The following is a 23,432-nucleotide window of genomic DNA, read 5'->3' as shown; positions in this document are numbered from 1 at the left end:
AGACGACACATCGTCCCGGTGAGCACGCTTACTGACTTATTTAACACTCACGCGCTGTGTGTGTGTTGATCTGCACCTGTCCGTGATGCTCTGTCTCTCCGTGCGCAGTGTGTTTGTGTGAGTGTGTGTGTGTAAGTGTGTGTGTGTTTGTTTCGCGTGTGCGGTTTTATTTATTAAAAGTGTCACATGGTTTAGGGTTTACATCATCTACTCCCAAAAGAGAGCGGTAATAGTTAACTCTTCAAGTCCCCTCACTCATAGTCTGCGCCTGAGATAACAGATCTCTGAGAGAGGTCATTACTCTGAGGTTCATGTACACTTCCTCACCCACATGTCCACCTGCAAAATCATCTCCAGCTGAACAAGCGCAGTGCAGGGGGGATCTTTCTATAGACCAAGTTGCTTGTAGGGTATTCCTTTTATTTTGGCCAGGTGCAGCCTTGACTAGTAATTCGGTTTTATATATCTACACATACACACTTCTTTTCTTCCACTTACAGTATCAAAGCCAAATAGAGATTTAGTCACATCAACAAAGCCAGAGGGCGTTAGAGGGATTTTAGTAGTCTGTGGGTTTTACATGTCCAAGGAATTTGCTTAGGTGTATAGATAAATATATATATATACACCACTCAGGCATAACATTATGACCACCTGCCTAATATTGTGTAGGTCCCCCTTTTGCTGCCTGTCCTGCACTGTGTATTCTGACCCCTTTCTCTCAGAACCAGCATTAACTTCTTCAGCACTTTGAGCAACAGTAGCTCGTCTGTTGGATCGGATCACACGGGCCAGCCTTCACTCCCCACGTGCATCAATGAGCCTTGACCGTCCATGACCCTGTCGCCGGTTCACCACTGTTCCTTCCTTGGACCACTTTTGATAGATACTGACCACTGCAGACCGGGAACACCCCACAAGAGCTGCAGTTTTGGAGATGCTCTGATCCAGTGGTCTAGCCATCACAATCTGGCCCTTCGACAAACTCGCTCAAATCCTTACACTTGTCCATTTTTCCTGCTTCTAACTTCAACTTTGAGGACAAAATGTTCACTTGCTGCCTAATATATCCCACCCACTAACAGGTGCCATGATGAGGAGATCATCAGTGTTATACACTTCATCTCTCAGTGCTTATAATGTTATGCCTGATCTGTGTACAAACACCACTGTGTAATAGTTCAGTATTATGTATGCATTATGTATGTATAGTTCATGTATAAAAAGTGAACCAGTGCACGAAATTAAATTACCAATGCACTGGTCAGTGCAGATGGAAACATTAACTGTACATATAGTGACCAATGCAAAACTCGCAGTTTGAGGTAGGAAGGTCAGATAGAGGTGCAGATGCAAGAGTGACTTTAACAACAAATATACATGTAGAAATAAGTCTGTGAGCTCTAAAAGCAAGCAAGAAAGCATGTCTGTTGTTGATCACACAAGTGAATACTTATTGTTCATGCTTCACAGGTGATACATTAAGAATATACACTCTATTGCCAAAAGTTTTGGGACACCCCTCCAAATCATTGAATTCAGGTGTTGTTTTTCAGGGGTTGGACTCGGCCCCTTAGTTCCAATGAAAGGAACTCTTATTGCTTCAGCTTCATACCAAGACATTTTGGACAATTTCATGCTCCCAACTTTGTGGGAACAGTTTGGGGATGTTCCAACATGACTGCACACCAGTGACCAAAGCAAGGTCCATAAAGACATGAATGAGTGAGTTTGGTGTGGAGGAACTTCACAGAGTCCTGACCTCAACCTGATAGAACACCTTTGGGATGAATTAGAGTGGAGACTGTGAGGCAGACCTTCTCATCCAACATCAGTGCCTGACCACACAAATGTGCTTCTACTGAGGAATGGTCAAAACAATCTCGTGGGAAAGCCTTCCCAGAAGAGTTAAAACTGTAGTCCACGATTTAGTGAACAGTTTGTTGTGATCGTAGATCACCCGGAACCATTTAACGTAACAACGCATAATCCAGCCGAGACTATTACGCGGTCGGACCGGGAAGTTTGTTTTGCTTCAGATCTGCAGTCAAGAAACGGTTCAAAACCGGGCGATAAATGTTTCGGATTAAACAGAAGATAGCGGTTTAATATGAAATGGAGGGCGAGGATGAGCTCTCGGATTTTCGAAAGCGGTGGAAACAGGAACTGGAGAAAAAGACTCGGTTAAACAACGACAGTGCTGTCGGGTATTTCGGACACTGCAGCCAAGCGGATGGGATTAATCATGCTGGGGGATCTGGGAGGAAACGCCGAGATGTTGAAGGCTCAAAATGTCTTGAGGAGGGTTGTAATGACCAGCCTCAGTACGTGTCCATCGCAGAGGGTTTGCTGGATGGAAGGAGTAGCCCCCTGCTGGCCAGGATGGAGGAGGAGAGAATGCGGAGGAAGCGGCGCTGTGAACGGGGAGATGACCAGCAGCAGATCAGCTCTGCTCCACAGACTCAGAGGAGACCTCACCTCCCACTCATCGACCAGTTTATTCAGGATTTGGTAAGTTAAAGACATGGGGAAAAAACCCCTGATAATACTACTAATAAGAATAATAACCATCATCAGCATCATCATCATTATAATAAGATGTTGAGGTTCTCTTTGGGAGTGACAAGGTTGGACAAGATTAGGAACGAGTACATCAGAGGGACGGCTCATGTTGGACGTTTGGCGGACGAAGGCCAGATTAAGATGGTTTGGACATAGGTAGAGTGAGTATATTGGTAGGAGAATGATAGACATGGAGCTGCCAGGCAGGAGGAAGGCCAAAGAGCAGGTATATGGATGGAATAAATGAGGATATGAAGCAAGTGTTGAGGATGCAGAAGATAGGGATAGGTGGAGAGAGATGATTCGCTGTGGCCACCCCTGAAGGGAAAAGCCGAAAGAAGAAGATCATCGTTATAATAGTAAGTTTATTGATAAGCCCTTATCCAGGTCCCAAAGAACACTTTCAGAAGCAGAATATAAATCTATCTCGTAATAAAACTCCGTAATCAACCCTTTCAAAAAGTTGTGTTGTAATAATAATGTAATAATAAATAATCAATACAAACTGCATGTTTTTAACTTACATCATAATACGGATAGTAAAGTATAACGTAAAGACCACAATAAGGCTAGCTTTTTTTGGTTTGTTTATTTATTTGTAATCAATAGTGAAAGGAGGTACAGCTTTGGAGATGGACAGTGTGTTCTACAGATTTGAAGGAACCACTTTAAAGCCTTGTGTGGTGCAGAGCTGAAAGGAAGCGACAAAGATCAGATGAGAAGATCTGGAGAGGAGGGTTTGGAAGAACGAGGCTTGATGAGTAGGCAGGTGACACGGCATGTCATTCACACCTAGTGACAGTTTTAAGTGTCTAACAATAAAACAACAACTAAATATTAGTTTAAGACACGGTGTGAAATTCGTTTCAGTTAAAGGCTGGGGGATCTGGGGAATCACATTTGAATTTTTTAGGAATTCTTTAAAGCACATAATAGCTGGTTCTGATTACATTTAATCCACTACAGCTACTTCTAGTTATAGCTAGAATTTAAATAAATAAATGCTCAGTTTTCTCCCCTCTGTAAGTGAACCCAATTTTTGACATTAACCAAAAATGTAAATACAGGGTGCCAAAACTTTTGATTTGTAGTGTATTTACTAAAAAGATGTCTAAAAATTCAGAAATCAATAACAATCTAGAGAAGCACCATTTCTCCCCTTTCAAGCCATTTTTACTTTTAAAGAAGATGGATGGATGGATGGACAGATAGATAGATGTATATAAGTGTCCTGATCTTCACACAGCCTTTAAAGTGAAAAGGAGAAAGGATGCCTGCAGTGTCACTGCTGAGACGGGGCTTACATATCGGTGAAAGGGTTTAGCCGTGAAAGGGATTTAAAATTTTTTTGTCTGAATTACAAAGTAATTTTTTATTAATTTTTTTATTAATTTGTATTATTTTTATTTTTATGATTTATTTATTTATTTTGTTATTCATTATTTATTTATTTGCTGTTGGATAAGAAATTAAAGTTATTAATATTATATTTATATAATTCTTTATTATAATTATAATTAAAATAAATATATTATAATTAGCTTTATTATAATTAAATATATATGGGTCAGCTTATTATAATATCAGCTTTTTGTATTTTTTTAAAATAATTATTTTTATTGAGCTTTTCAGTATAACACAGGTATGATAGGACATCTAATGCAAGAACTTTAACAATTCAATACACACATACACACACGAGCACACACACAGCTCAGAATTGCAGAAATGTTGCAGACGTGTACACGTAATAATAAATAAATATTATTATTATTATTATTAAGTAGCAAACTCCAAATAAAATAAAATAAAATAAAAAAACATAAATATGCAGGTTCTAAGATTACACGACTCCTCAAAATATAATAGGACCAAGATTCATGGTTATAAAGATAGATCTGATCAGTTTTCACATGGATAATGTAAGTAAGATTTAAAAAATCAGGTTTAATCGAAGGAAATTTTTCAGTGATGCATTTCCGTTAAATATAGTATTATATATTATATTATATTATTATCTATTCTCTCTCTCTCTCTCTCATTTAGAACGAGGTGAATGAAATCCCCTTCTTCGACATTGACCTGCCATATGAACTGGCCCTAAAGATTTTCCAGTTCCTCAACAAAACTGAACTGGGACGATGTGCTCAGGTAATCAGTTGTGTTTTAATCACTGGTGACTTTTTTAATTTATTTATTTTTATTCAAGATAATATGCAGTTTCGCATAATATCATACTCTGTAGTCTCCGCAGTCCGGTTTCAGACCATGTGAATTATCAGCAGAACCAATCAATGCAGCTGTAGTTTTTCTAAACGTCACCCATTGCACCTTCAGATGCCTCGAAGACAGTTATTACAGCATGTGCAAAATAATAACCTATTAGAACAATCGCATTAGTGTAAAACTAGCATTCTGCAGGCGAGCTGAGGTTCTAGAAAACGAATCATCAATCACGTTTACGTCATTTCACAGACACTGTTCTCCAGAGCCACTTACAATTTATTTATAACCGAGAAATTAAGGGTTAAGGGCCTTGCTCAGCGGCCCAGCACTGGCCGCTTGTTGGACCTGGGATTTGAACTTAGAACCTTTTGATCGGTCCAACACCTTAACCACTAATCTCACACATTCCACATGCAAGGTTCAAGAATTCAGCAGTGATGCAATATAATTTGCTGGAGGAGTACTTTATTAACCCCCAACTGGAGATCATTCGGTACCTGAACCCATCTGTAGTTTACTTGAATCTGGCTGTTTCCTGTGCGTCAGGTGAGTAAGTCATGGAGAGTGTTAGCGGAGGACGAGGTCCTGTGGTACAGGCTGTTCCTTCAGGAGGGGTATCACCGAGGAGCCAGCGTCTCCGACTCGCCCTGCTGGAAAAGCACGCTGAGGGACTGCGTCAACACTGAGAAAACTGTCAAGTACAACTGGAAGGTGAGTAGCTAGAGCAGAGGTGATGAGAGAAAGGACTGGATTTCATGATGAAATAGAGTTTATAGGGTTTTTTTTGTACTGTTCTGCGTCCTACAGAATCGAGTCGGGTCCATCAGCCATCTGCAGTATGAACTGGGAAAAGTGTTGTGTGATGTCAGTTCCTGTGACAGACTGGTCATTGCTGGGTGAGTGTCCGTTCACACACAGTTTTATCTCTGTACCAGTGTTATTGTGGAGAGAATTGTTATGAATTGTTTGTCCAGCAGAGGGCTCACACCCTTTCCCTTTCTCGGCTCCATGCGCAACAGCAGGAAGACACAGAGCCATGATACTCGAGACACAGAAACCCGACAGTGTCCTGACTGATTTTATCACCTGACTGGATTTCTTTATACCGACAGAAAATGTCAATGGAACTCCAGGATATCAGCATGCTAAGGATTCAGGATGTGCATCGCGCATGTTAATGAATGTTTTTTTTGTCCTGCAGGTTTTGTCGACAGCTTGTTCAGTCATCCTTCAAAAAAAATGTCACCCCATTTACGTTGCTACGCTCTGACTCTACAAAAATACATGTTGTGCTCAGCGTTTCTAATTTTAGCCATTTCCCCAGGTATACCTCGGGTGACGTGAGACTCTGGGACACTCTCCACTGGGACTCGGGGGCTCTGAATCTCCAGCCTGGCCACAGCATCAGAGCCGAGACCTCGCCGCCTCACGTTAATCTGGTACGAGTCACCGATACTGTCGCCTGCGCTGCCTATGAGAATGGTGAGAGGTTCGAGAGTTTGATTTTAGTCAGCGTGGTTCAGTCATCACGGCGCTTGTCTAAAATATGTCCGAATGTTTAGGGTGCGTGGAGGTTTGGAGCACTGAATCCGGTGCAGAGCCCATCCATCACTATCAGCACCTGCAGCAGGTTTGTGCCCTCGACATGAGCGCAGACCTTCCGGTCGTGACCTCTGCGTCTGGGTCGGAGGTGCGAGTGGACACGCCGGATGATCGGGGCTACTGGAGGACCGTGTGTCTCACCCAGTTGGCTAAACCTGTAAGTGCCACCTAGAAGGAAATAAATCCACGTCAGAGGTCTAACACAATCACGATCTGTGTTTTATTCATGAATAAATAAACCATTTATTAATTAATAATAACACGTTGTACATTTTATTATTAGTGTTGTCAAATGGCTGAGAAATAAGTTAGTACTGTGTTATTGTGTGGAGAAAATTCTAGAAAAGATTCTGATGCTACAGGTTTAAGAATTGTGTAATTAGGGTGAAATAAACCCACCTACTAAAGCAGTCAGCTTTGGAAAAATAGGAAGGTCACTTTATTTGTCTGGATGTTTAGGTGGACGGTGTGTTAGTGGTTCCAGGAAAGCGGGAGAGCCCACTGGTTTCAGCCTGGGCTGGTGAAAGCGTGTATCTGCTGGATCCAAATAAGAGAGAGGAAGATGAGGAGGAAGGAGCCCGAGTGCTTCACTCAGTATACGGACAGCCTGTTACCTGCCTGGACGTGAGCGCGTGCCGAGCTGCCGTGGGGGTGAAGAGCTGCGGCTGGGGCATGAATGATGGAGGGAACAAGGTCAGTGGGTTCACATGTACTCGGGGTAGACTCGTATGTGTCGTGATTGGGGGATCTGAGATTCATGCCCATGTCATAGTCAGTGTGATCAGTCAATAAGATCTATTGTGGTCAAAATCCTGCACCGTGTGTAGTGTTAATTATCATCGCAATGCTAGTCTTTGAGAACAAACATGTCTAATTAGAATTACTGCACACACACACACTATGTTGAATGATTGAAAAGTACTCTATCGTTATCGTTGACCATGTGATCAGCCACGTTTACATAACGTCATTTGCAGAATTTAGGCGTTTAGGAGATTTTCTTGACTCCCCAAGGAGGAGTTTTGATTTAAATCTGCTTTCCTTTGTTTTTTCTTTCCCCCCCCATCAGTCGGAGATCAGAAATTGTCCGTTGTCATCAGGCTTCAATCCACGGCTTCTTATGCTTTGGTTGCTTAGCAACATAAAGGACAGAACCACATGCTGTGGACAGAACAGTGGCATGTGTGTAGTAGATTGACGATTTGTTTTAAACTAGCTTGAAATTAAATGCTTTGATTTATGTTTATTTCTTTATTTATTTACAGTAGAAAATTTGTACCATTGCCCATCTGATGCATTGTTTTGTTACCCTGGTTGTTGCTTTCTCATTCCCATGAAACATAAAAAGAAAGAAACAGAAATACTCTCACTTTTTATGTTTTTGTAGGTTAAATGAAATCTATTTTGTCCGCCGAAATGAAACTTCATGACATTTCTAGTTAAAATTCAGATTTTTTTCCTACATTAACCCCCTCTATAAGGTCTTGTTATAATCTTTATGCTCTTAATTAACCTTGTTAAATGACATTTCTTGATACTGTGTGTGTGTCCTCGCTCCCAGAGCTCATGTGTTATGAACAGGTATGGTCCATTTGGGGTCTTTTCAGAAATAGGTCTTCTCCTTTAGGACCACTTACCTAATTAGTACAAACTCCTGGTCCCAGAGTTTCACCTGTGAGACTTCTGTTTGTTTTTAGTCCTGACAGCACAGAGAGACGAAGCTTTATTTGTCTAGTCTACGACCGAGACACATCAGAGACCGATATGTTACATTACCAGCGAGACCTGGGGGACTTGTTAGAGTTTAGGCAACGTCAGTCACTGTATTCATCATGTTAAAGAGCGGAGCAGTACTCTGGTCCGATGTGTATAGCTTTTAAAATAAACTGTTTGTCACTTGAGACTTCAGCTTCAAGGTGCAAGGTGTTTAAAAAAAATAAATAACACCTGTTTGGTCTTTCGAAACCCTCACCTGAGCTCAGGTCCAGCTCTTGGAGGAACGACCGGAGTGAAGTGTGAAACAGAGTGACTGTTGATAGTAATTAGATGAGTGCATGATGGATGTGTGCAGATGGTGTCCCTCTGTATCAGACAATAGCTTGGCTCTGCTTCCCCACTGACATCACCGCCATTTAAACACTCTCATTAGCGAGACGGGCTTCAAAACCACAGAGAAGCAAACGCCGAATCTGTGAGTGACAGAACAATTTCTCAAAGCCCTGTTCCAGCTAAATGATGTCAGGGGAGGAATATGTCACCCCCTCAAACTGATTTTTTTGCTCCGAGAGGCAGAACACTGAATAATTTTTAGCTTGGATTTTTACCTTCAGTGCTTTCTTGTGAAGAATCTCTGCAACCACTTCTTGTTTGTTTTTAATTTGTATTATACCGCTGAAGATTGTGAAGTAGATCAGAAGGTAAAAAACTAGTGAAAATACATGGAACCTTGCAAGCCAGGGATTCCTATTTAGAGATTCAGTGAGGTATGGGGAAGCAACCAATGAGGATTCAACAATAAGTAATTGTAAGGTACAATAGGTACTTAACCCTGTTAGGTTAGCACCCATGCTTTCGGGTTGGTTAGACCAGGGGTCTCCAACCTTTTTTGAACCATGGTCCGGTGTCATGGCGCGGTTGGAAATGGCAATTTTTCAAAAATAAAATTAATATAATTTTAAGTTGTATATATAAAATCATAAGTTTATTGTTTCTTTGCGGCCCGGTACCAAATGATCCACGGCCCGGTACTGGTCTGTGGCCTGGTGGTTGGGTCCCCTGGGTTAGACGTTAAGCAGTGAAACGTTATGGCTAAGGAAGTACCTGACCTAGTGGAGAAAATATGAGGTAAGTGTTGCTACCGAGCAACAACACAGTACAAGTTTACAAAGATAACTACTAGAGAAAGAAGCCTTTATTATTGTCACATATAAATTACAGCACAGTATTCTTGCATATCCCAACTTTTGGAAGCACAGGGTCGGCCATGATACAGCACCCCTAGAGCAGAAAGGTTAAGGGTCTTGCTCAGGGGTCCAACACCTTGGCAGTGCTGAGCTTTAACCACTTGAGCTACCACTAACCACAACTAGCAGAGGGTGCAGTGGCAGTGAGTGATGCTAATAAGGCTAGCAATGACAATAAGGCCAAGTCAATTCAAAGTGTAGGATGTTATTGAAAGTGCTTGTAATGTAAAAAAGTACACTCATTACAGCAGGAGAAATGGGAAGAATTCATGGGCAGATTTGGAGGACATCTGTAGTTACAGGCAGGTAAAAAGGCTCTATAAGGTGTACCTAAGGTTTGGTATGTGTACGAGACAAAGAGCAGAAAGGTACAGACATAAAGAAGTACCGCTATGATGACTGCTGTAGAAAACTCTGTACTGCGTGATGGATTGCTTCATTCGAATTGATTCTCACTATTCCTGCCGGTTAGGGGGGGTGAAATTGAACCACGTGTCTTTGTTATTGACGTGACTTCAGTGCAAGGTGAACTCCCAAAGTGAACAAAATCATCTTAACAACCGGCTGAGAGTTCAGACTGAGCCTCTTAAAATACAAGAGTACTGCACTTCATACTGCAAAAATTACACATTGTGCTCAACTGTAGTTTCTCAGAGCCAGAAATGGACCATTTTTGAGGTGAGGGGCCAAGCAGATAGCTCATCCTGAACCCCGCTGAGCTGCAAAGATGAAAACCACGGAAACAAGCAGAACTGACAATGGCTGCATTACAGGTTTGGCAATGAAATTCAGGCTCTTGTTAGAATTAACTACTATATAACCAGTATGCAATATAGACTGGCTTGGCTTCTCTCACATGCACAAGATGATCTTGTAGACGTTTCGTACTTCCACTAAATTAAGTAATTAACGTACTTCCAATTAACCTGTGGTCTCCTGAAATGGTTATACCATAGTCCACATTTAACCTCATAGACCTGCTATAATGTGGTAGAATACAGAGCAAAACAATGCAGACTTAGCCTGCAGCCATGCACTTACAGAAAACATTGTATATCTCTGTCACACTTCAAGCAGTACTATAATAAACCATACTTGTTTTCTTACTTTGACTGGCAGTACAAGTACGTCTTTTAAAGAGTGACTGGGTCTTACCTGCTAGACCACACCTATTGAGTCTGGTAATTAACTGGTGAGTTAAATCAAATATTCTCTAGTAGAGAGATCACCAGACTGTGGTGGACTACAGGCCCCCTGTGACTGGAATTGGGAAACCGTGCACTGGCCAGTTGCCTGGCACATTGCTTGGCCCCCTTTTGTCTTGCCCCATCACCTGGTCTTTCACCTGGCACATCCCCTAGCTGGTGACCTGGCCCTTTTCCTGTGCCATAGCCTGGCCCGTTCCCTGGCTAATTACCTGGCCCATCGCCTGGTCCTTTCAACTGGCCCTACGGCTTGGCCTTTCACCTAGACATTTCCTGGCTGGTCACGTGGCCAATCCACTGGCCCAGCACCTGGACCTTTGCCTGGTTGATCTCCTGGCCAATTTCCTGCCTGGTCACCTAGACATCACCTGGTCCATTGCCTGGTCCAATGGCCTTTTGTTTTTATCTGCAAAGGGCTGGTGTAGCTACAGATTTACATTCCAACCAAACAGGAATCATGACTAATGGTCAGTTGAAATTCAAGCTTACCTGGCTAAACACAAGCTTTGGGTCCTGTTTGGCAGGAATACAAACCTGAAGCCACACTTGTCCTTTGCAGTTAAAATTGAAGACCCTTGTATTAAGTAATGGATTAAGGATTCCACTCTAAACCCTGGAAGACTTTTCATCCGGATCAAATTCCTTTCAAATTCTACTTTAATTCATCTGGCCTGGGTTTTATTTGATTAATATGAATCATTTTAGCAGAAATCTTAGCGCTTTACTAAGGACTGGTGCTAATACTGACATGTGAGACTTCAGTATTCCTCTATTGTTGTTGTGGTAAAAATTAAGGACTTGACAATATCAATTCCTTGAAAGAAAGAATGAACCGGAAGTTTAGGAAGTGCCTGGAATGAAAGAGTTCAGAGTCTAGATTACAAACTGTACCTTTCAATCAGGCAAAGATCATAGCTCACTGCAGGCATTGTTAGTCTTGTTTCTGTTCTCCACTGATCCACGACATCCCTCCGTTTTGCCAATTCATGATTAGCACCTTTTCTGCCTGCATGTCATTGTCATGTCTGCCATCGTCGTTATGTGTTGACGGGGTTTTCATGCTGCGCAAAGGGGAAGTTAGAGTTGCCAGCACACACACTGGCAGATCCGAGGTGTTTCTGTGTTCCTTAACGAGCAGGCATATGACTCATTAAAACTTGTTAATGAAAGGAAGGAGGCAGCCAGAGTTCACTCCGTCGTCGGTGAAAAAATTCACACTTTCAAAAGTGTCTTTGCTTTAGTATTGTAACATTGGAAAAATGTATGCCTTTATAACCTAGATGTTGGCATGGTATTGATAATGAACCATTTGGCAAATACACTACATTGCCAAACGTTTTGGGACACCCTCCAAATCAGTGAACTCAGGTGTTGTTTTTCAGGGGTTGGGCTCGGCCCCTTAGTTCCAGTGGAAGGAACTCTTAATGCTTCAGCTTCATACCAAGACATTTTGGACAATTTCATGCTCCCAACATGACTGTGCACCAGTGCACAAAGTAAGGTCCATAAAGACATGGATAAGTGAGTTTGGTGTGGAGGAACTTGACTGGCCTGCACAGAGTTCTGACCTCAACCTGATAGAACACTTTTGGGATGAATTAGAGTGGAGACTGCGAGCTAGACCTTCTCGTCCAGCATCAGTGCCTGACCTCACAAATGCGCTTCTAGAGGAATGGTCAAAAATTCCCATAAACACACTCCTAAACCTTGTGGAAAGCCTTCCCAGAAGAGTTGAAGCTGTTATAGCTGCAAAGGGCGGGTCAACTCCATATTACATTCATGCACATGTATGAGTCCTGACCTCAAACAGATAAAACAACTTTGGGATGAGATTGGACATCCCTGGCTTGCAAGATCCTGTTCAATATGTCTTTTGAATATTGGTGCAATGGTAGTTCAGTGGTTAAGATGTTGAGAATAGAGCTCAGAAGAAATCCTAGCATTGCCAAGCTACCAATGCTGGACCCTTGAGCAAGGCTCTTAACCCTCAACTTACAGTTGACTGTAGCTGCTAGGAATCTCGCTATGAATCCAGTCCAATCCTTCCTATAGGATTACATGATGGCGTGTTGGTCTTTGAGGAGGAAAACGGCTAGTGTGAAACCAGCTTCAACGTTTTCAGAGACGCTAACCTGGTGTAGTCGTGGCATTTTGATTTTCCGACCCATTGCTATGACAACATGGTTGCTTAAAGCAGCTAGCAAACCAAACAGGAACACAATTGACGTCAAGAAAAATCCAATTCACCGAAGGGGAAAGGATGGATTAGCTTCTGTTGTGGTTACTTGTACTTTTATGTTGACTTTATTTCAGTGAAGGATTCTAAGCCAGTAAAAGCCAGGAGTCTTTTTAATATTAGCATTACTATTTTTCTTAACTTTTGCTTGACGCACAACTGAATTACATTACTCATTACATTTCTTATGATATTAGTTTTATTTTATTTTTTATTATGTTTTTTTTCTTTGTCAGCTATACTACAGGTTCGGGGTGTCTTCCAGGTTTTTCTGCAAGTGTGTATGAACCATGTTGTGTATCTGGAACTCTTACACACATGAAGTGTCTGGAAAACACACACACACACACTCACACCATGCACTTACCACGTGCTGGCATACCCTGAGGCGCCACTTTCACATTTAGCAGGCAGTCTGTCTTTTGAAAGCGGAGTATCGTATTGTACCAGTAGGTGCTGAAATTGAGAGCTTCAGAGGAACTTATTCATGAGCTTCACTGCCAGACCTGCATTTCAAACCTAAGGAGGCATAAGAACAATCAAATAAATCCGGACCTAATTAAGCTTGATTACGAGGTGTAATTCATCCACAGTGAAGCAATCCCCTGGAACACTCGTGAGCGAATTAATTACATGCTTTGTTTGTGAATCTTTAGTAAAAATGAATGAATGACCATACAATCCATGTCTGTGTGTCTTTTGTAGGTTCGGCTACAAAGGAATAGTCTACACCTTAGTTCAGTGCCACGTGGCACACAAGCCTCATCCACCCTAAAACACTTAATTGCACAATTTCTTAACGAGTCTTCATATAATTTATGTAATAATCTGCATAAAATGCAATCTTTGCCTTTATTTTTACCAATTGCTGGTCTCCATTCCATCGACCCTGAGCCATGAACTCGGTCCTGCTTCTGCATTTTTAAATCAAAGGCACAATGTTTTCCATCTAACCGAAAGCAACCCGCCGATACCCCGCCGATTTTTTTTTCCCTTTCCTCAAATCCATTCACTTGTCATGTTTCACATCTTGCTGAGGTTTTGGCTCACTGGAGGGCGGCGCTCAATTAAGAGTGTCTGGCCCGTCCTGGTGCCACTAAACATCTGGCACCTTCTCAAAACTTACATCATGCATCCTCTCCCTCTCTCTCTCTCTCTCTCTCTCTCTCTCTCTCTGTCCTTGCTTTTGTTTGATTTCTTTATCTGTCGGTTCAATTATTCACATCCAATTTGGCGATTCTCCTTCATCCCCCCCCTCCCCTTTGCAGTGTTTAGCTGGTAGCTGCAACCATCAATTTGCCAATTTTGGAGCAGCCATGTTGCCAGCTAGTTGGAGCTCCTTTTCATCCAGCTGTCAGCCTCGGATTTGTTTTATTCAACAATTTTTTTTGTAGCAAACGGTTTGGCAAGCCATTTCTGAGACATTCACACTGAGGCAACAACCGCTTGTATAGTCACTATTAAAAAAAATTAAATTACAGGATATTAAGTAGAATTAAAGCTGTAATCATCAGCCTTGTTCTCAGAGATCTATTTGATGACTCGAGGTTGGATTAGAAAGGTTGAACTATGACCGGAAACGAACTTTAGAGAGCTAGGGAGAGGCTAGAGAGCTCCAGGAACATGGCAGGTGATTACTTACTGTCCTGGAAGGAGTCTCTAGTGTCAGAATGATCTAAATGACAGACGTAAATCTGATCTTTGATTTATTTATTCCGTAAGGAAAGCCTAAGGATAAAGAATTTTGCTTAATTTATTATTATCTTGTATATTTGTCTTAGAAATGTCAAGAACAGATTAGGGAATATCTGTTGATCAACAGTATGGTGGAAATGCATTGTAATTTTAAGTTAATGTAAATATAAATGGATAAAAAAAACAAGAAATAGGTCTTTTATTAAATAAAAAGTTATTGCTGTGGTAAAAAAAATTATTCAAGTGTATAACAGCTTGCCTAATTGTCTTGAATAAATGACATAATATTAATAATTATATTATATATATATAAATATATATTATATAATATATTATATATATATATAAATATATATTATATAATAATAAATATTATATAATTATTAAAAATTATATATTACTTGACAAATGGCTTCATTTTGGATGATTAAACACATAAAAAAGAAAAACATGAGATAACAATTGAAATCACTTGATGTGTATATAGCTAGAGTTTGAGAGGGCGCAGATCCGTGTTGAGAGGAACCAGTCGGTTGTCGAACGTAAGCGTGAGGTCTCTGGAGCTCAAACAGGTGCCAGAGTTGGAAAGCCGCCACCATCAGATACTCTCCAGTCTCCGATCACACCTTTCTCACATCTCCCTCGGTCCTCACCATGCAGCCTCTTCCTCCATCCTCAGATTCGGATGTACAGTCTGGAGACCGGGCAAGCCGAGCTGGTGTTGGGGAACTCGGCTGGAGACTTCACCTGCATCAGCCTGAGAGATGAGCTCCTTCATCTACTGGTGTGTGGGAACAAAGACAGGCGGTATGTCGCATACACACACGTGCCCACACACACACACACACACACACACTCACACTTCTGTTATCTCTTTGGCAACCTGAAAGCTTCAAGTGACTAAACAAGCTGGGATGAATAAGCTAGCAGCAGCGTTCTCATTTACACACAGAGCTGCTGTGAATTGTTTTATCGGCCGTAATGGATAAACCTCTTATAGTACACGTATTAGCATAACCCGAGTCCTGCAGCGGGGAGTGGAGTCTTTTGTGTTCCTAACACCTGAGTCTGACCAAAGCAACAGCACAAATTGAGTTTGACATCTGAATGGATTTAAAAATGTAAAAATTTCTGATAATATTGCCTTTAAACCTCAATTTATTTATTTATTATTATTATTATTATTATTATTATTATTATTGAGGTAGTGTTTAAAATTAATATAATTTAATTTGAAGTTAATAATAATAATAATTATTATTATATATAAATTTGTAATATATTTGTACTATATTTGAGCAATTTCTATTTTTTTCTACCTTTTTTTATTTACATTATACATTATTTTATTATTATTATTTCATACATATTACATATCATAAAAGGTAAAAATAAACAATTCCTATTAAACCAATAAAAACAAATAATTCATTAAAATATTAATTGTTTGGGTTTTTTTTTAACTTTTTTATAATGTAATTTTTTATAAGAAATTTTTATACCATGTTTTTTTTTCCCTCTAAATCTTTGAAGCTCAAGCTTCCATCTAGTCAATGTTCCTTTTTTTTATTTTTCATTATTTATTTATTTATTTTTTTATTTATTTTTTTTTTTTTTGGAAGCAAAAAGGATTTGAAAAGCCCAGACACTTATCGTTAAGTACTGGAGGTAGAGCAGCTGAAAACGCTGCAGATAAAAGGACGGTGGCATTATCTGAGTCTCATCACCTGGAGGAGATTGATTAAGTAGACAAAGAACTAGAGAGAGAGCGAGAGAGAGAGAGAGAGAGCGTATCGGCCGTGAATCCTTCACAAAAAAATAAGCCCCTAAACACATCTGGAACCTGCTTCACCAAGTACGAGCTGCTGTGCCAAGTAAAGAGGCTTTCAGTCGCACTCGTGCCTGGACAGCGGAAGCACTATTTGGCAAGTAAAGAAAAGCTTGCCGAGCCTTTGTAGATAAACTCCTGCTGCGTTTTCACTCGGGCACTAAGTACACAGCCAAGGGTTGAGGGCCTCATGTTGCGGGGTCCAGCTGTGGCCCCTTTTAATCATCACCGCATCCTTAGAGCGCTTTCTCGATCCGCACATCTGCAATAAGCAGAGAGAGAGAAGAAAGAAAAAGAGAGAGAAGAAAGAGAGCGAGAGAGAAGAAAGAGAGAGGGGAAGAGGCTCTTACCTTTTGTCTGTCTCTATGAGGAGCAGCTCAACAAAATGATGTGTGTGAGTGCGCCAGAGACTGACTGTCTCTGTCCAAACCCCCAGAGCGGAAAAGGAGGAAATTGAGGTCTGGGTGGCCATTAGAGTGGCTGAAGGCCAGGGCCTGGTCCGTGCATTCATCCCTCAATCCAGTTCATTAGAGACAGAGAGAGAGAGAGAGAGAGTTTTCACTGTAATATTTTTGTGCATATTGTGCATTTAGTAACTGATCTCTCAAAACCACTCCCAAGCTCAACAGCAACCAAAACAACCATAATACCAAAAACCACAATAACAATGACAACAACTGCAGCAACAACAACCATAATACCAACAATCACAACAACAACCTCAACATCAAATATAACATCAACCACGACAACCACAACACCACCAACAACCACAACGACAACCACAACACCACCAATAACCTCAACAACCCCAACAACCTCAACACCAACCACAACAATGACAACAACCATAACACCACAAACAACCTCAACACCAACCACAACAATGACAACAACCATAACACCACAAACAACCTCAACACCAACCACAACAATGACAACAACCATAACACCACAAACAACCTCAACACCAACCACAACAATGACAGCAACCATAACACCACAAACAACCTCAACACCAACCACAACAATGACAACAACCATAACACCACAAACAACCTCAACACCAACCACAACAATGACAGCAACCATAACACCACAAACAACCTCAACACCAACCACAACAATGACAGCAACCATAACACCACAAACAACCTCAACACCAACCACAACAATGACAGCAACCATAACACCACAAACAACCTCAACAACATCCACGACAACTACAACAACCACAACACCACCATAACCTCAACATCCCCCAACAACCTCAACACCAACCACAACAATGACAGCAACCATAACACCACAAACAACCTCAACAACATCCACGACAATGACAGCAACCATAACACCACAAACAACCTCAACAACATCCACGACAACTACAACAACCACAACACCACCAATAACCTCAACATCCCCAACAACCTCAACACCAACCACAACAATGACAACAACCATAACACCACAAACAACCTCAACAACATCCACAACTACAACTTAACCAACAACCTCAACAACATCCACAACTACAACTTAACCAACAACCTCAACACCAACCACAACTTCACCAACAACCTCACTATCAACCTCAACAACCTAAACACTAACCACAACAATGACAACAACCATAACACCACAAACAACCTCAACAACATCCACAACTACAACTTAACCAACAACCTCAACAACATCCACAACTACAACTTAACCAACAACCTCAACACCAACCACAACTTCACCAACAACCTCACTATCAACCTCAACAACCTAAACACTAACCACAACAATGACAACAACCATAACACCACAAACAACCTCAACAACATCCACAACTACAACTTAACCAACAACCTCAACAACATCCACAACTACAACTTAACCAACAACCTCAACACCAACCACAACTTCACCAACAACCTCACTATCAACCTCAACAACCTAAACACTAACCACAACAATGACAACAACCATAACACCACCAACAATCTCAACACCAACCACAGCATCCACAACAACCACAACCATACCTTTACACCAACCAACACCAAACACAACACCTCTAACAACCTCAACCACAACACCACCAGCAACAACAACCACGACACCACCAACAACCTCCACAACCACTCCAACAACCTCAACACCAACCTCAACAATGACAACATCCGTAACACCACCAACAACCTCAACCTTACCTTAACAACAACCACAACAACAACCACATCGTCCAGAACAACCACGACCTAACCAACAACCTCAAAACCAACCACAACCTCAACACCAACCACCACCACAACGACAACCATTATACCAACAGCCACAACAATGAAAATCACAACAAAATAATAATAATAATAAAAACATTTTATTTATTTAGTTAACTGCTGCTCCAGTTGCGTTACAAAGAGTAAAGGCCAATAAACCAGAACAGGGGAAGCAGCAGAAAAACAGAGGAAATAAAGATGTAATAAAAGTAATTCATTTTAAATAGCAATATTGAATTGGGTTACTTAAAAATAAATAATTATCACTGATCAAATGTCTAAAATCGGAGCAAATCTGAATCTTGAGGCAGAGAGAAAAAGACAGGAAAATAACCGATGCTTTATTATTTCTTTGTAGAAACAGTAGAATACGACATGAGCAATAATCAGGAACAAGCCGTCCACGGCGTGTCGTTCCTCTCGCGAGTCTCTGGCACAGGACCTGTTGGAAAGCCGTGCTTCTGATTTATCGAAGGAAACGTGTTCCTCGACAGCTCACTGAAGTCACCTCGCGTTCCAGCTCCAGATTAATGGAAGTTAGGAAGTGCCAGGGTCTGAATTTCACTCCCTCACCGGCGCTAGACAAAGAGCGTCTCCATCAGACGAATGGAGCGGGCGCGACATGTCCGCACCACGTCCACGTTCATGCCGTGTCTTCTCCATATTTAAACATACGTCAAAGGCTCTCTTTTCTCCTGACCAGTGAATAAAGCGTTTACTCGTCTGAGCGTAATTAGATTTCGGTGATTAGGAGCGTGTCCATGTGCGGTTATCTCTTGGCTGCTTTCGCTACCATTAAGCAACAGTGGCCACAGATGGTTTCCAAATCCTTTGTGCCTTTTTTTTATTTTTTTCTTAGTCACTTATTATGTTTGCTTTGGCTTCCTGCCAGTAATTCAATCTTCAACAAAGACACTTTGTTGTAGGTTTGAAAATTAAGAGCGGACTGACTCTCTGAACCTTTTTTTTTTTCCCCTCAAAATTAATTGAAAGTCTCCGCAGTAATTGATAACCCTCCGTCTTTGTGCTTGTTGACGATTTTGCTCCGGCTCAGGGTGCGAGTGTTCGACCTGCGGTCCGGTTCCTCGGTCGTCTCGCTGTACGCACATCACCTGGGAGTGACCGCGGTCCGAGCGGATGATTGGAAGATTGTGAGCGGCGGCGGCGAGGGACTGGTCTGCGTGTGGGAGATGAGGATGGGGGCCAAACTCTGGGAGATGCACAACAGGTACGAGAAATTTGATTCGCTGTTACGAAAAGTTAAGAATTAAACCTCTGACATACTTGGGGGTTGGGGTCAGAGCGCAGGGTCAGCCATGATACAGCATCCCTGGAGCAGGGTGGGTTAGGGGCCTTACTCAAGGGCCCCAACAATGGCAGCTTGGCGGTGCTGAGGCTTGAACCCTGATCTTCCAGTCAGTGACCCAGAGCCTTAACCACTTGAGCTACCACCGCCCCTTTCTCTTGTATTCACACTCGTCCTGCTTCGGCTCTAGTGACGGACCCTAGTAACGAAAGATAACAGCCGGAGCAGACAGTGTCTGTGTTTCATAAAGGAAAATCTTTAACACTTTTACGGTCATGATAAAATGCTTAGAGTCTGTATAGTGTCTGTAGTGTCTGTAATCACTATCATCAGTTGGATCTCCATCTGCTGCCTGATACGAGACTAACGTAACAGTTTATAGTGTAATGCTTCGTCATATACAGGCACAGAAACTCTTATGAGTGGTAGACTTTTAAATTTTAGACACTTATAAACATCTCAAAGGACAGATATCAACATTTATTTTGATGAAACATTCGTGTGGAACTTTTCTATGAATATATTACCCCTATGAGACTAGAGAAAAACAGAAATACTTAGAAAACACTACAAATTCTTAAAGCTCTGAGTGTCTACTTTCATATGAGCTTCATATTAAGCACCACTGTGGAGTGAGACATGACGGAGAAACCATAAGGTGATTTGTTGCCTGGCATTAATATGAATTCTGTAAGCAGAGCTGTATTGTGTGTGTGTGTGTGTGTGTAGGCACCCAGTTCGTCACATACGGTTTAACAGCAGCACCCTGGTGACGGCCAACATCCCAGATGAAAAGAACCCACGTGGTGCGTGTATCACAGACGATGACCTCACTGCTCACCGCAGGTAACTACAGACAGAATAACAATCACTACCATCACGAGCTGCTGCACAAAACATTACTACACAGATTGTTTTTCACTACTAAATCTGCTCACTCCCATTGTGACCAGGCTAATGGAGGTCTGTCTCACTATAATAATAATAATAATAATAATAATAATAATAATAATAATAATAATAATAATAATAATAATCATTATTATTATTATTATTATTATTATTATTATTATTATTTGTGTTCTAAATGTACAGGACACACCTCAGACAGGATAAAGGGAAAAAGGAAAAAAATAAAATGAAAATGAATATTATAAATAATATTATAAATAAAATAATAAAAAAAAAACACATTTTTTTGTATCCATTAATGGCTGTGTAATGTCTACAAATGATGGAATGAATTAATAAATAAATAAATAATTGGAAATACATAATGAAAATATAATTAATAAGAAACAGATGATCATTACTGATAGCTATGTATATATACAAACAAACAAACGGGCGAACAAAATAAATAAATAAAAATGGGAAATGATAGGAAAAGTAAAAAATACAATTAATTGTGAAAAATAAAATAATATAAAAAATAAAAAATATTGCTAAAATACACTTTATAAATTGATAAAAATACAAATATCCAATAATTGCTATGCATTGTCTACATATGAGTAAATGAATAAATAAAATAAATAAATAAATAAATGAACTGGGAAATGTAAAAATAATATGATCATAAAAAATTACATTATGTATACTAATGGATATGTATTGTCTAGGATAAATAAATAAATATGAATGAATCAATAAATACATAAATAAATAAATATATAAAGATAGGAAAAGAAAAAAAATATAATAGAATATTAAAAAATAGAATATAATAAATAAGACAAAGAAAGGAAGTCAATGTTAAGTTGAGCATAATTTTGTGAATATAGACTCTCTCTCACTCTCTCTCTGTCTCTCTCTCTCACTCTCTGTCTCTCTCTCTCACTCTCTCTGTCTATCTCTCACTCTCTCTCTGTCTCTCTCTCACTCTCTCTGTCTATCTCTCTGTCTCTCTCTCTCACTCTCTCTGTCTCTCTCTCTCTCTCTCTGTCTCTCTCTCTCACTCTCTCTGTCTGTCTCTCTCACTCTCTCTCTCTCTCTCTCACTCACTCTGTCTCTCTCTGTCTCTCTCTCTCACTCTCTCTGTCTCTCTCTCTCTCTGTCTCTCTCTCTCACTCTCTCTGTCTCTCTCTCTCTCTGTCTATCTCTCACTCTCTCTCTGTCTCTCTCACTCACTCTCTCTGTCTCTCTCTGTCTATCTCTCACTCTCTCTGTCTGTCTCTCTCACTCTCTCTGTCTCTCTCTCTCTCTCTCTCTCACTCACTCTCTCTCTCTGTCTTTCTCTCTCTCTCTCTCACTCACTCTCTCTCTCTGTCTCTCTCTCTCTGTGTGTCACTCTTTCTGTCTGTCTCTCTCTCTCTCTCTCTCTCTCTCTCTCTCTCTGTCTCTCTCTCTCTGTGTGTCACTCTTTCTCTTTCTCTGTCTGTCTCTCTCTCTCTCTCTCTCTCTCTCTCTCTCTCTCTCTCTCTCTCTCTCTCTCTCTCTCTCTCTCTTCTTGTTGATTTCTGATCAAGTTTTTTCTAACCCTTACCTGTGAGTCAGGTGTCACGTTAACCCTGTTATTCTGCATGCAGACACCGGGGGGCGATCTGCTACTACGATTTCTCCGTAGATTCCTCCTCCCAGGACCACGTGCTGCCCATCTGCAGGTCCGACTACACCGAGACCAGTGGCTACAACTACAACATCGGCCTGGCTATGCCTTACGACACGCTCGCCGAGCCTCACAGCCCGGGTCTCTGACCCACAATGCACCTGGGCAAGATTCTATAGTTTTGCTCTTTGTTTAAAATCAGACTTTGTACAATGTAAATACCTCTAGACTTTTTAAAAAAAACGTCCGTCTTGACATGATGTGTTCATTCATTTTATTGATATGAGGATTTTGTATTATATTTTGGAATCCTCTCTCTGTGGAGTGTTAATGGTTATATTTCCCTGAATTACAGTCATGATTTAAATTCGCTTTATATATTTATTTAATTACAGTATCAGTCACTTTGCTTAATTATGATTAAGGAAAATAAGAGAAGAATTGGTTTAAAATCTCATTTTGTATATCGCTTCATTGCTGATTAAACATTTACACTGGAGCTCTTATTTCCCTTTAATGGCAGGTCTGTAAACACCAGTCATCTGGAGAACAGGGCTGGATGAAGGGTTACGCCGTTCACACCCTGAACATTTAGTTTAGTTTTAAAGAGAGCTCACACACTCATTAACATGGGTGGGGAACTGTAATGAGAGAAGAATTGTAGCTGCTCAGTTCTGGAAAACACACACACACACACACACACATAGACATAGACATAGACAGACACACATGCAAATACATACACACACACACACACACATAGACAGACACACACGCAAATACATACACATACACAGAGACACACACACACACACATAGACAGACACACACGCAAATACATACACATACACAGAGACACACACACACACACATAGACAGACACACACGCAAATACATACACATACACAGAGACACACACACACACACAGACAGACACACACGCAAATACATACACATACACAGAGACACACACACACACACATAGACAGAC

General features: G+C 40.8%; 1 protein-coding gene across 2 annotated transcripts; it reads left to right on the top strand.

Annotated features, from left to right (window-relative positions):
* Positions 1 to 1,974: 1,974 nt before the first annotated feature.
* fbxw8 (F-box and WD repeat domain containing 8) lies at positions 1,975 to 22,945 on the top strand. Of its 2 annotated transcripts, XM_058375600.1 has the most exons (11): positions 1,975 to 2,511; positions 4,609 to 4,713; positions 5,335 to 5,499; positions 5,596 to 5,684; positions 6,113 to 6,270; positions 6,351 to 6,547; positions 6,850 to 7,083; positions 15,169 to 15,296; positions 19,642 to 19,815; positions 20,623 to 20,739; positions 22,422 to 22,943. In XM_058375600.1, the coding sequence occupies exons 1-11, from the start codon at positions 2,116 to 2,118 to the stop codon at positions 22,588 to 22,590; spliced, it is 1,932 nt and encodes a 643-aa protein (XP_058231583.1). In that variant the 5' UTR covers positions 1,975 to 2,115; the 3' UTR covers positions 22,591 to 22,943. The 2 variants fall into 2 exon arrangements, with proteins under 2 accessions (XP_058231583.1, XP_058231586.1); XM_058375603.1 differs by lacking the exon at positions 4,609 to 4,713 and having other exon boundaries at positions 22,422 to 22,945.
* The last annotated feature ends 487 nt before the right edge of the window (positions 22,946 to 23,432 follow it).

This window comes from Hemibagrus wyckioides, linkage group LG22 (genome assembly GCF_019097595.1).
Source record: "Hemibagrus wyckioides isolate EC202008001 linkage group LG22, SWU_Hwy_1.0, whole genome shotgun sequence".
NCBI classification, from domain to species: domain Eukaryota; kingdom Metazoa; phylum Chordata; class Actinopteri; order Siluriformes; family Bagridae; genus Hemibagrus; species Hemibagrus wyckioides.
Note: the sequence above shows the minus strand (reverse complement) of the source record. Positions and strands in the feature narration are given on the sequence as shown.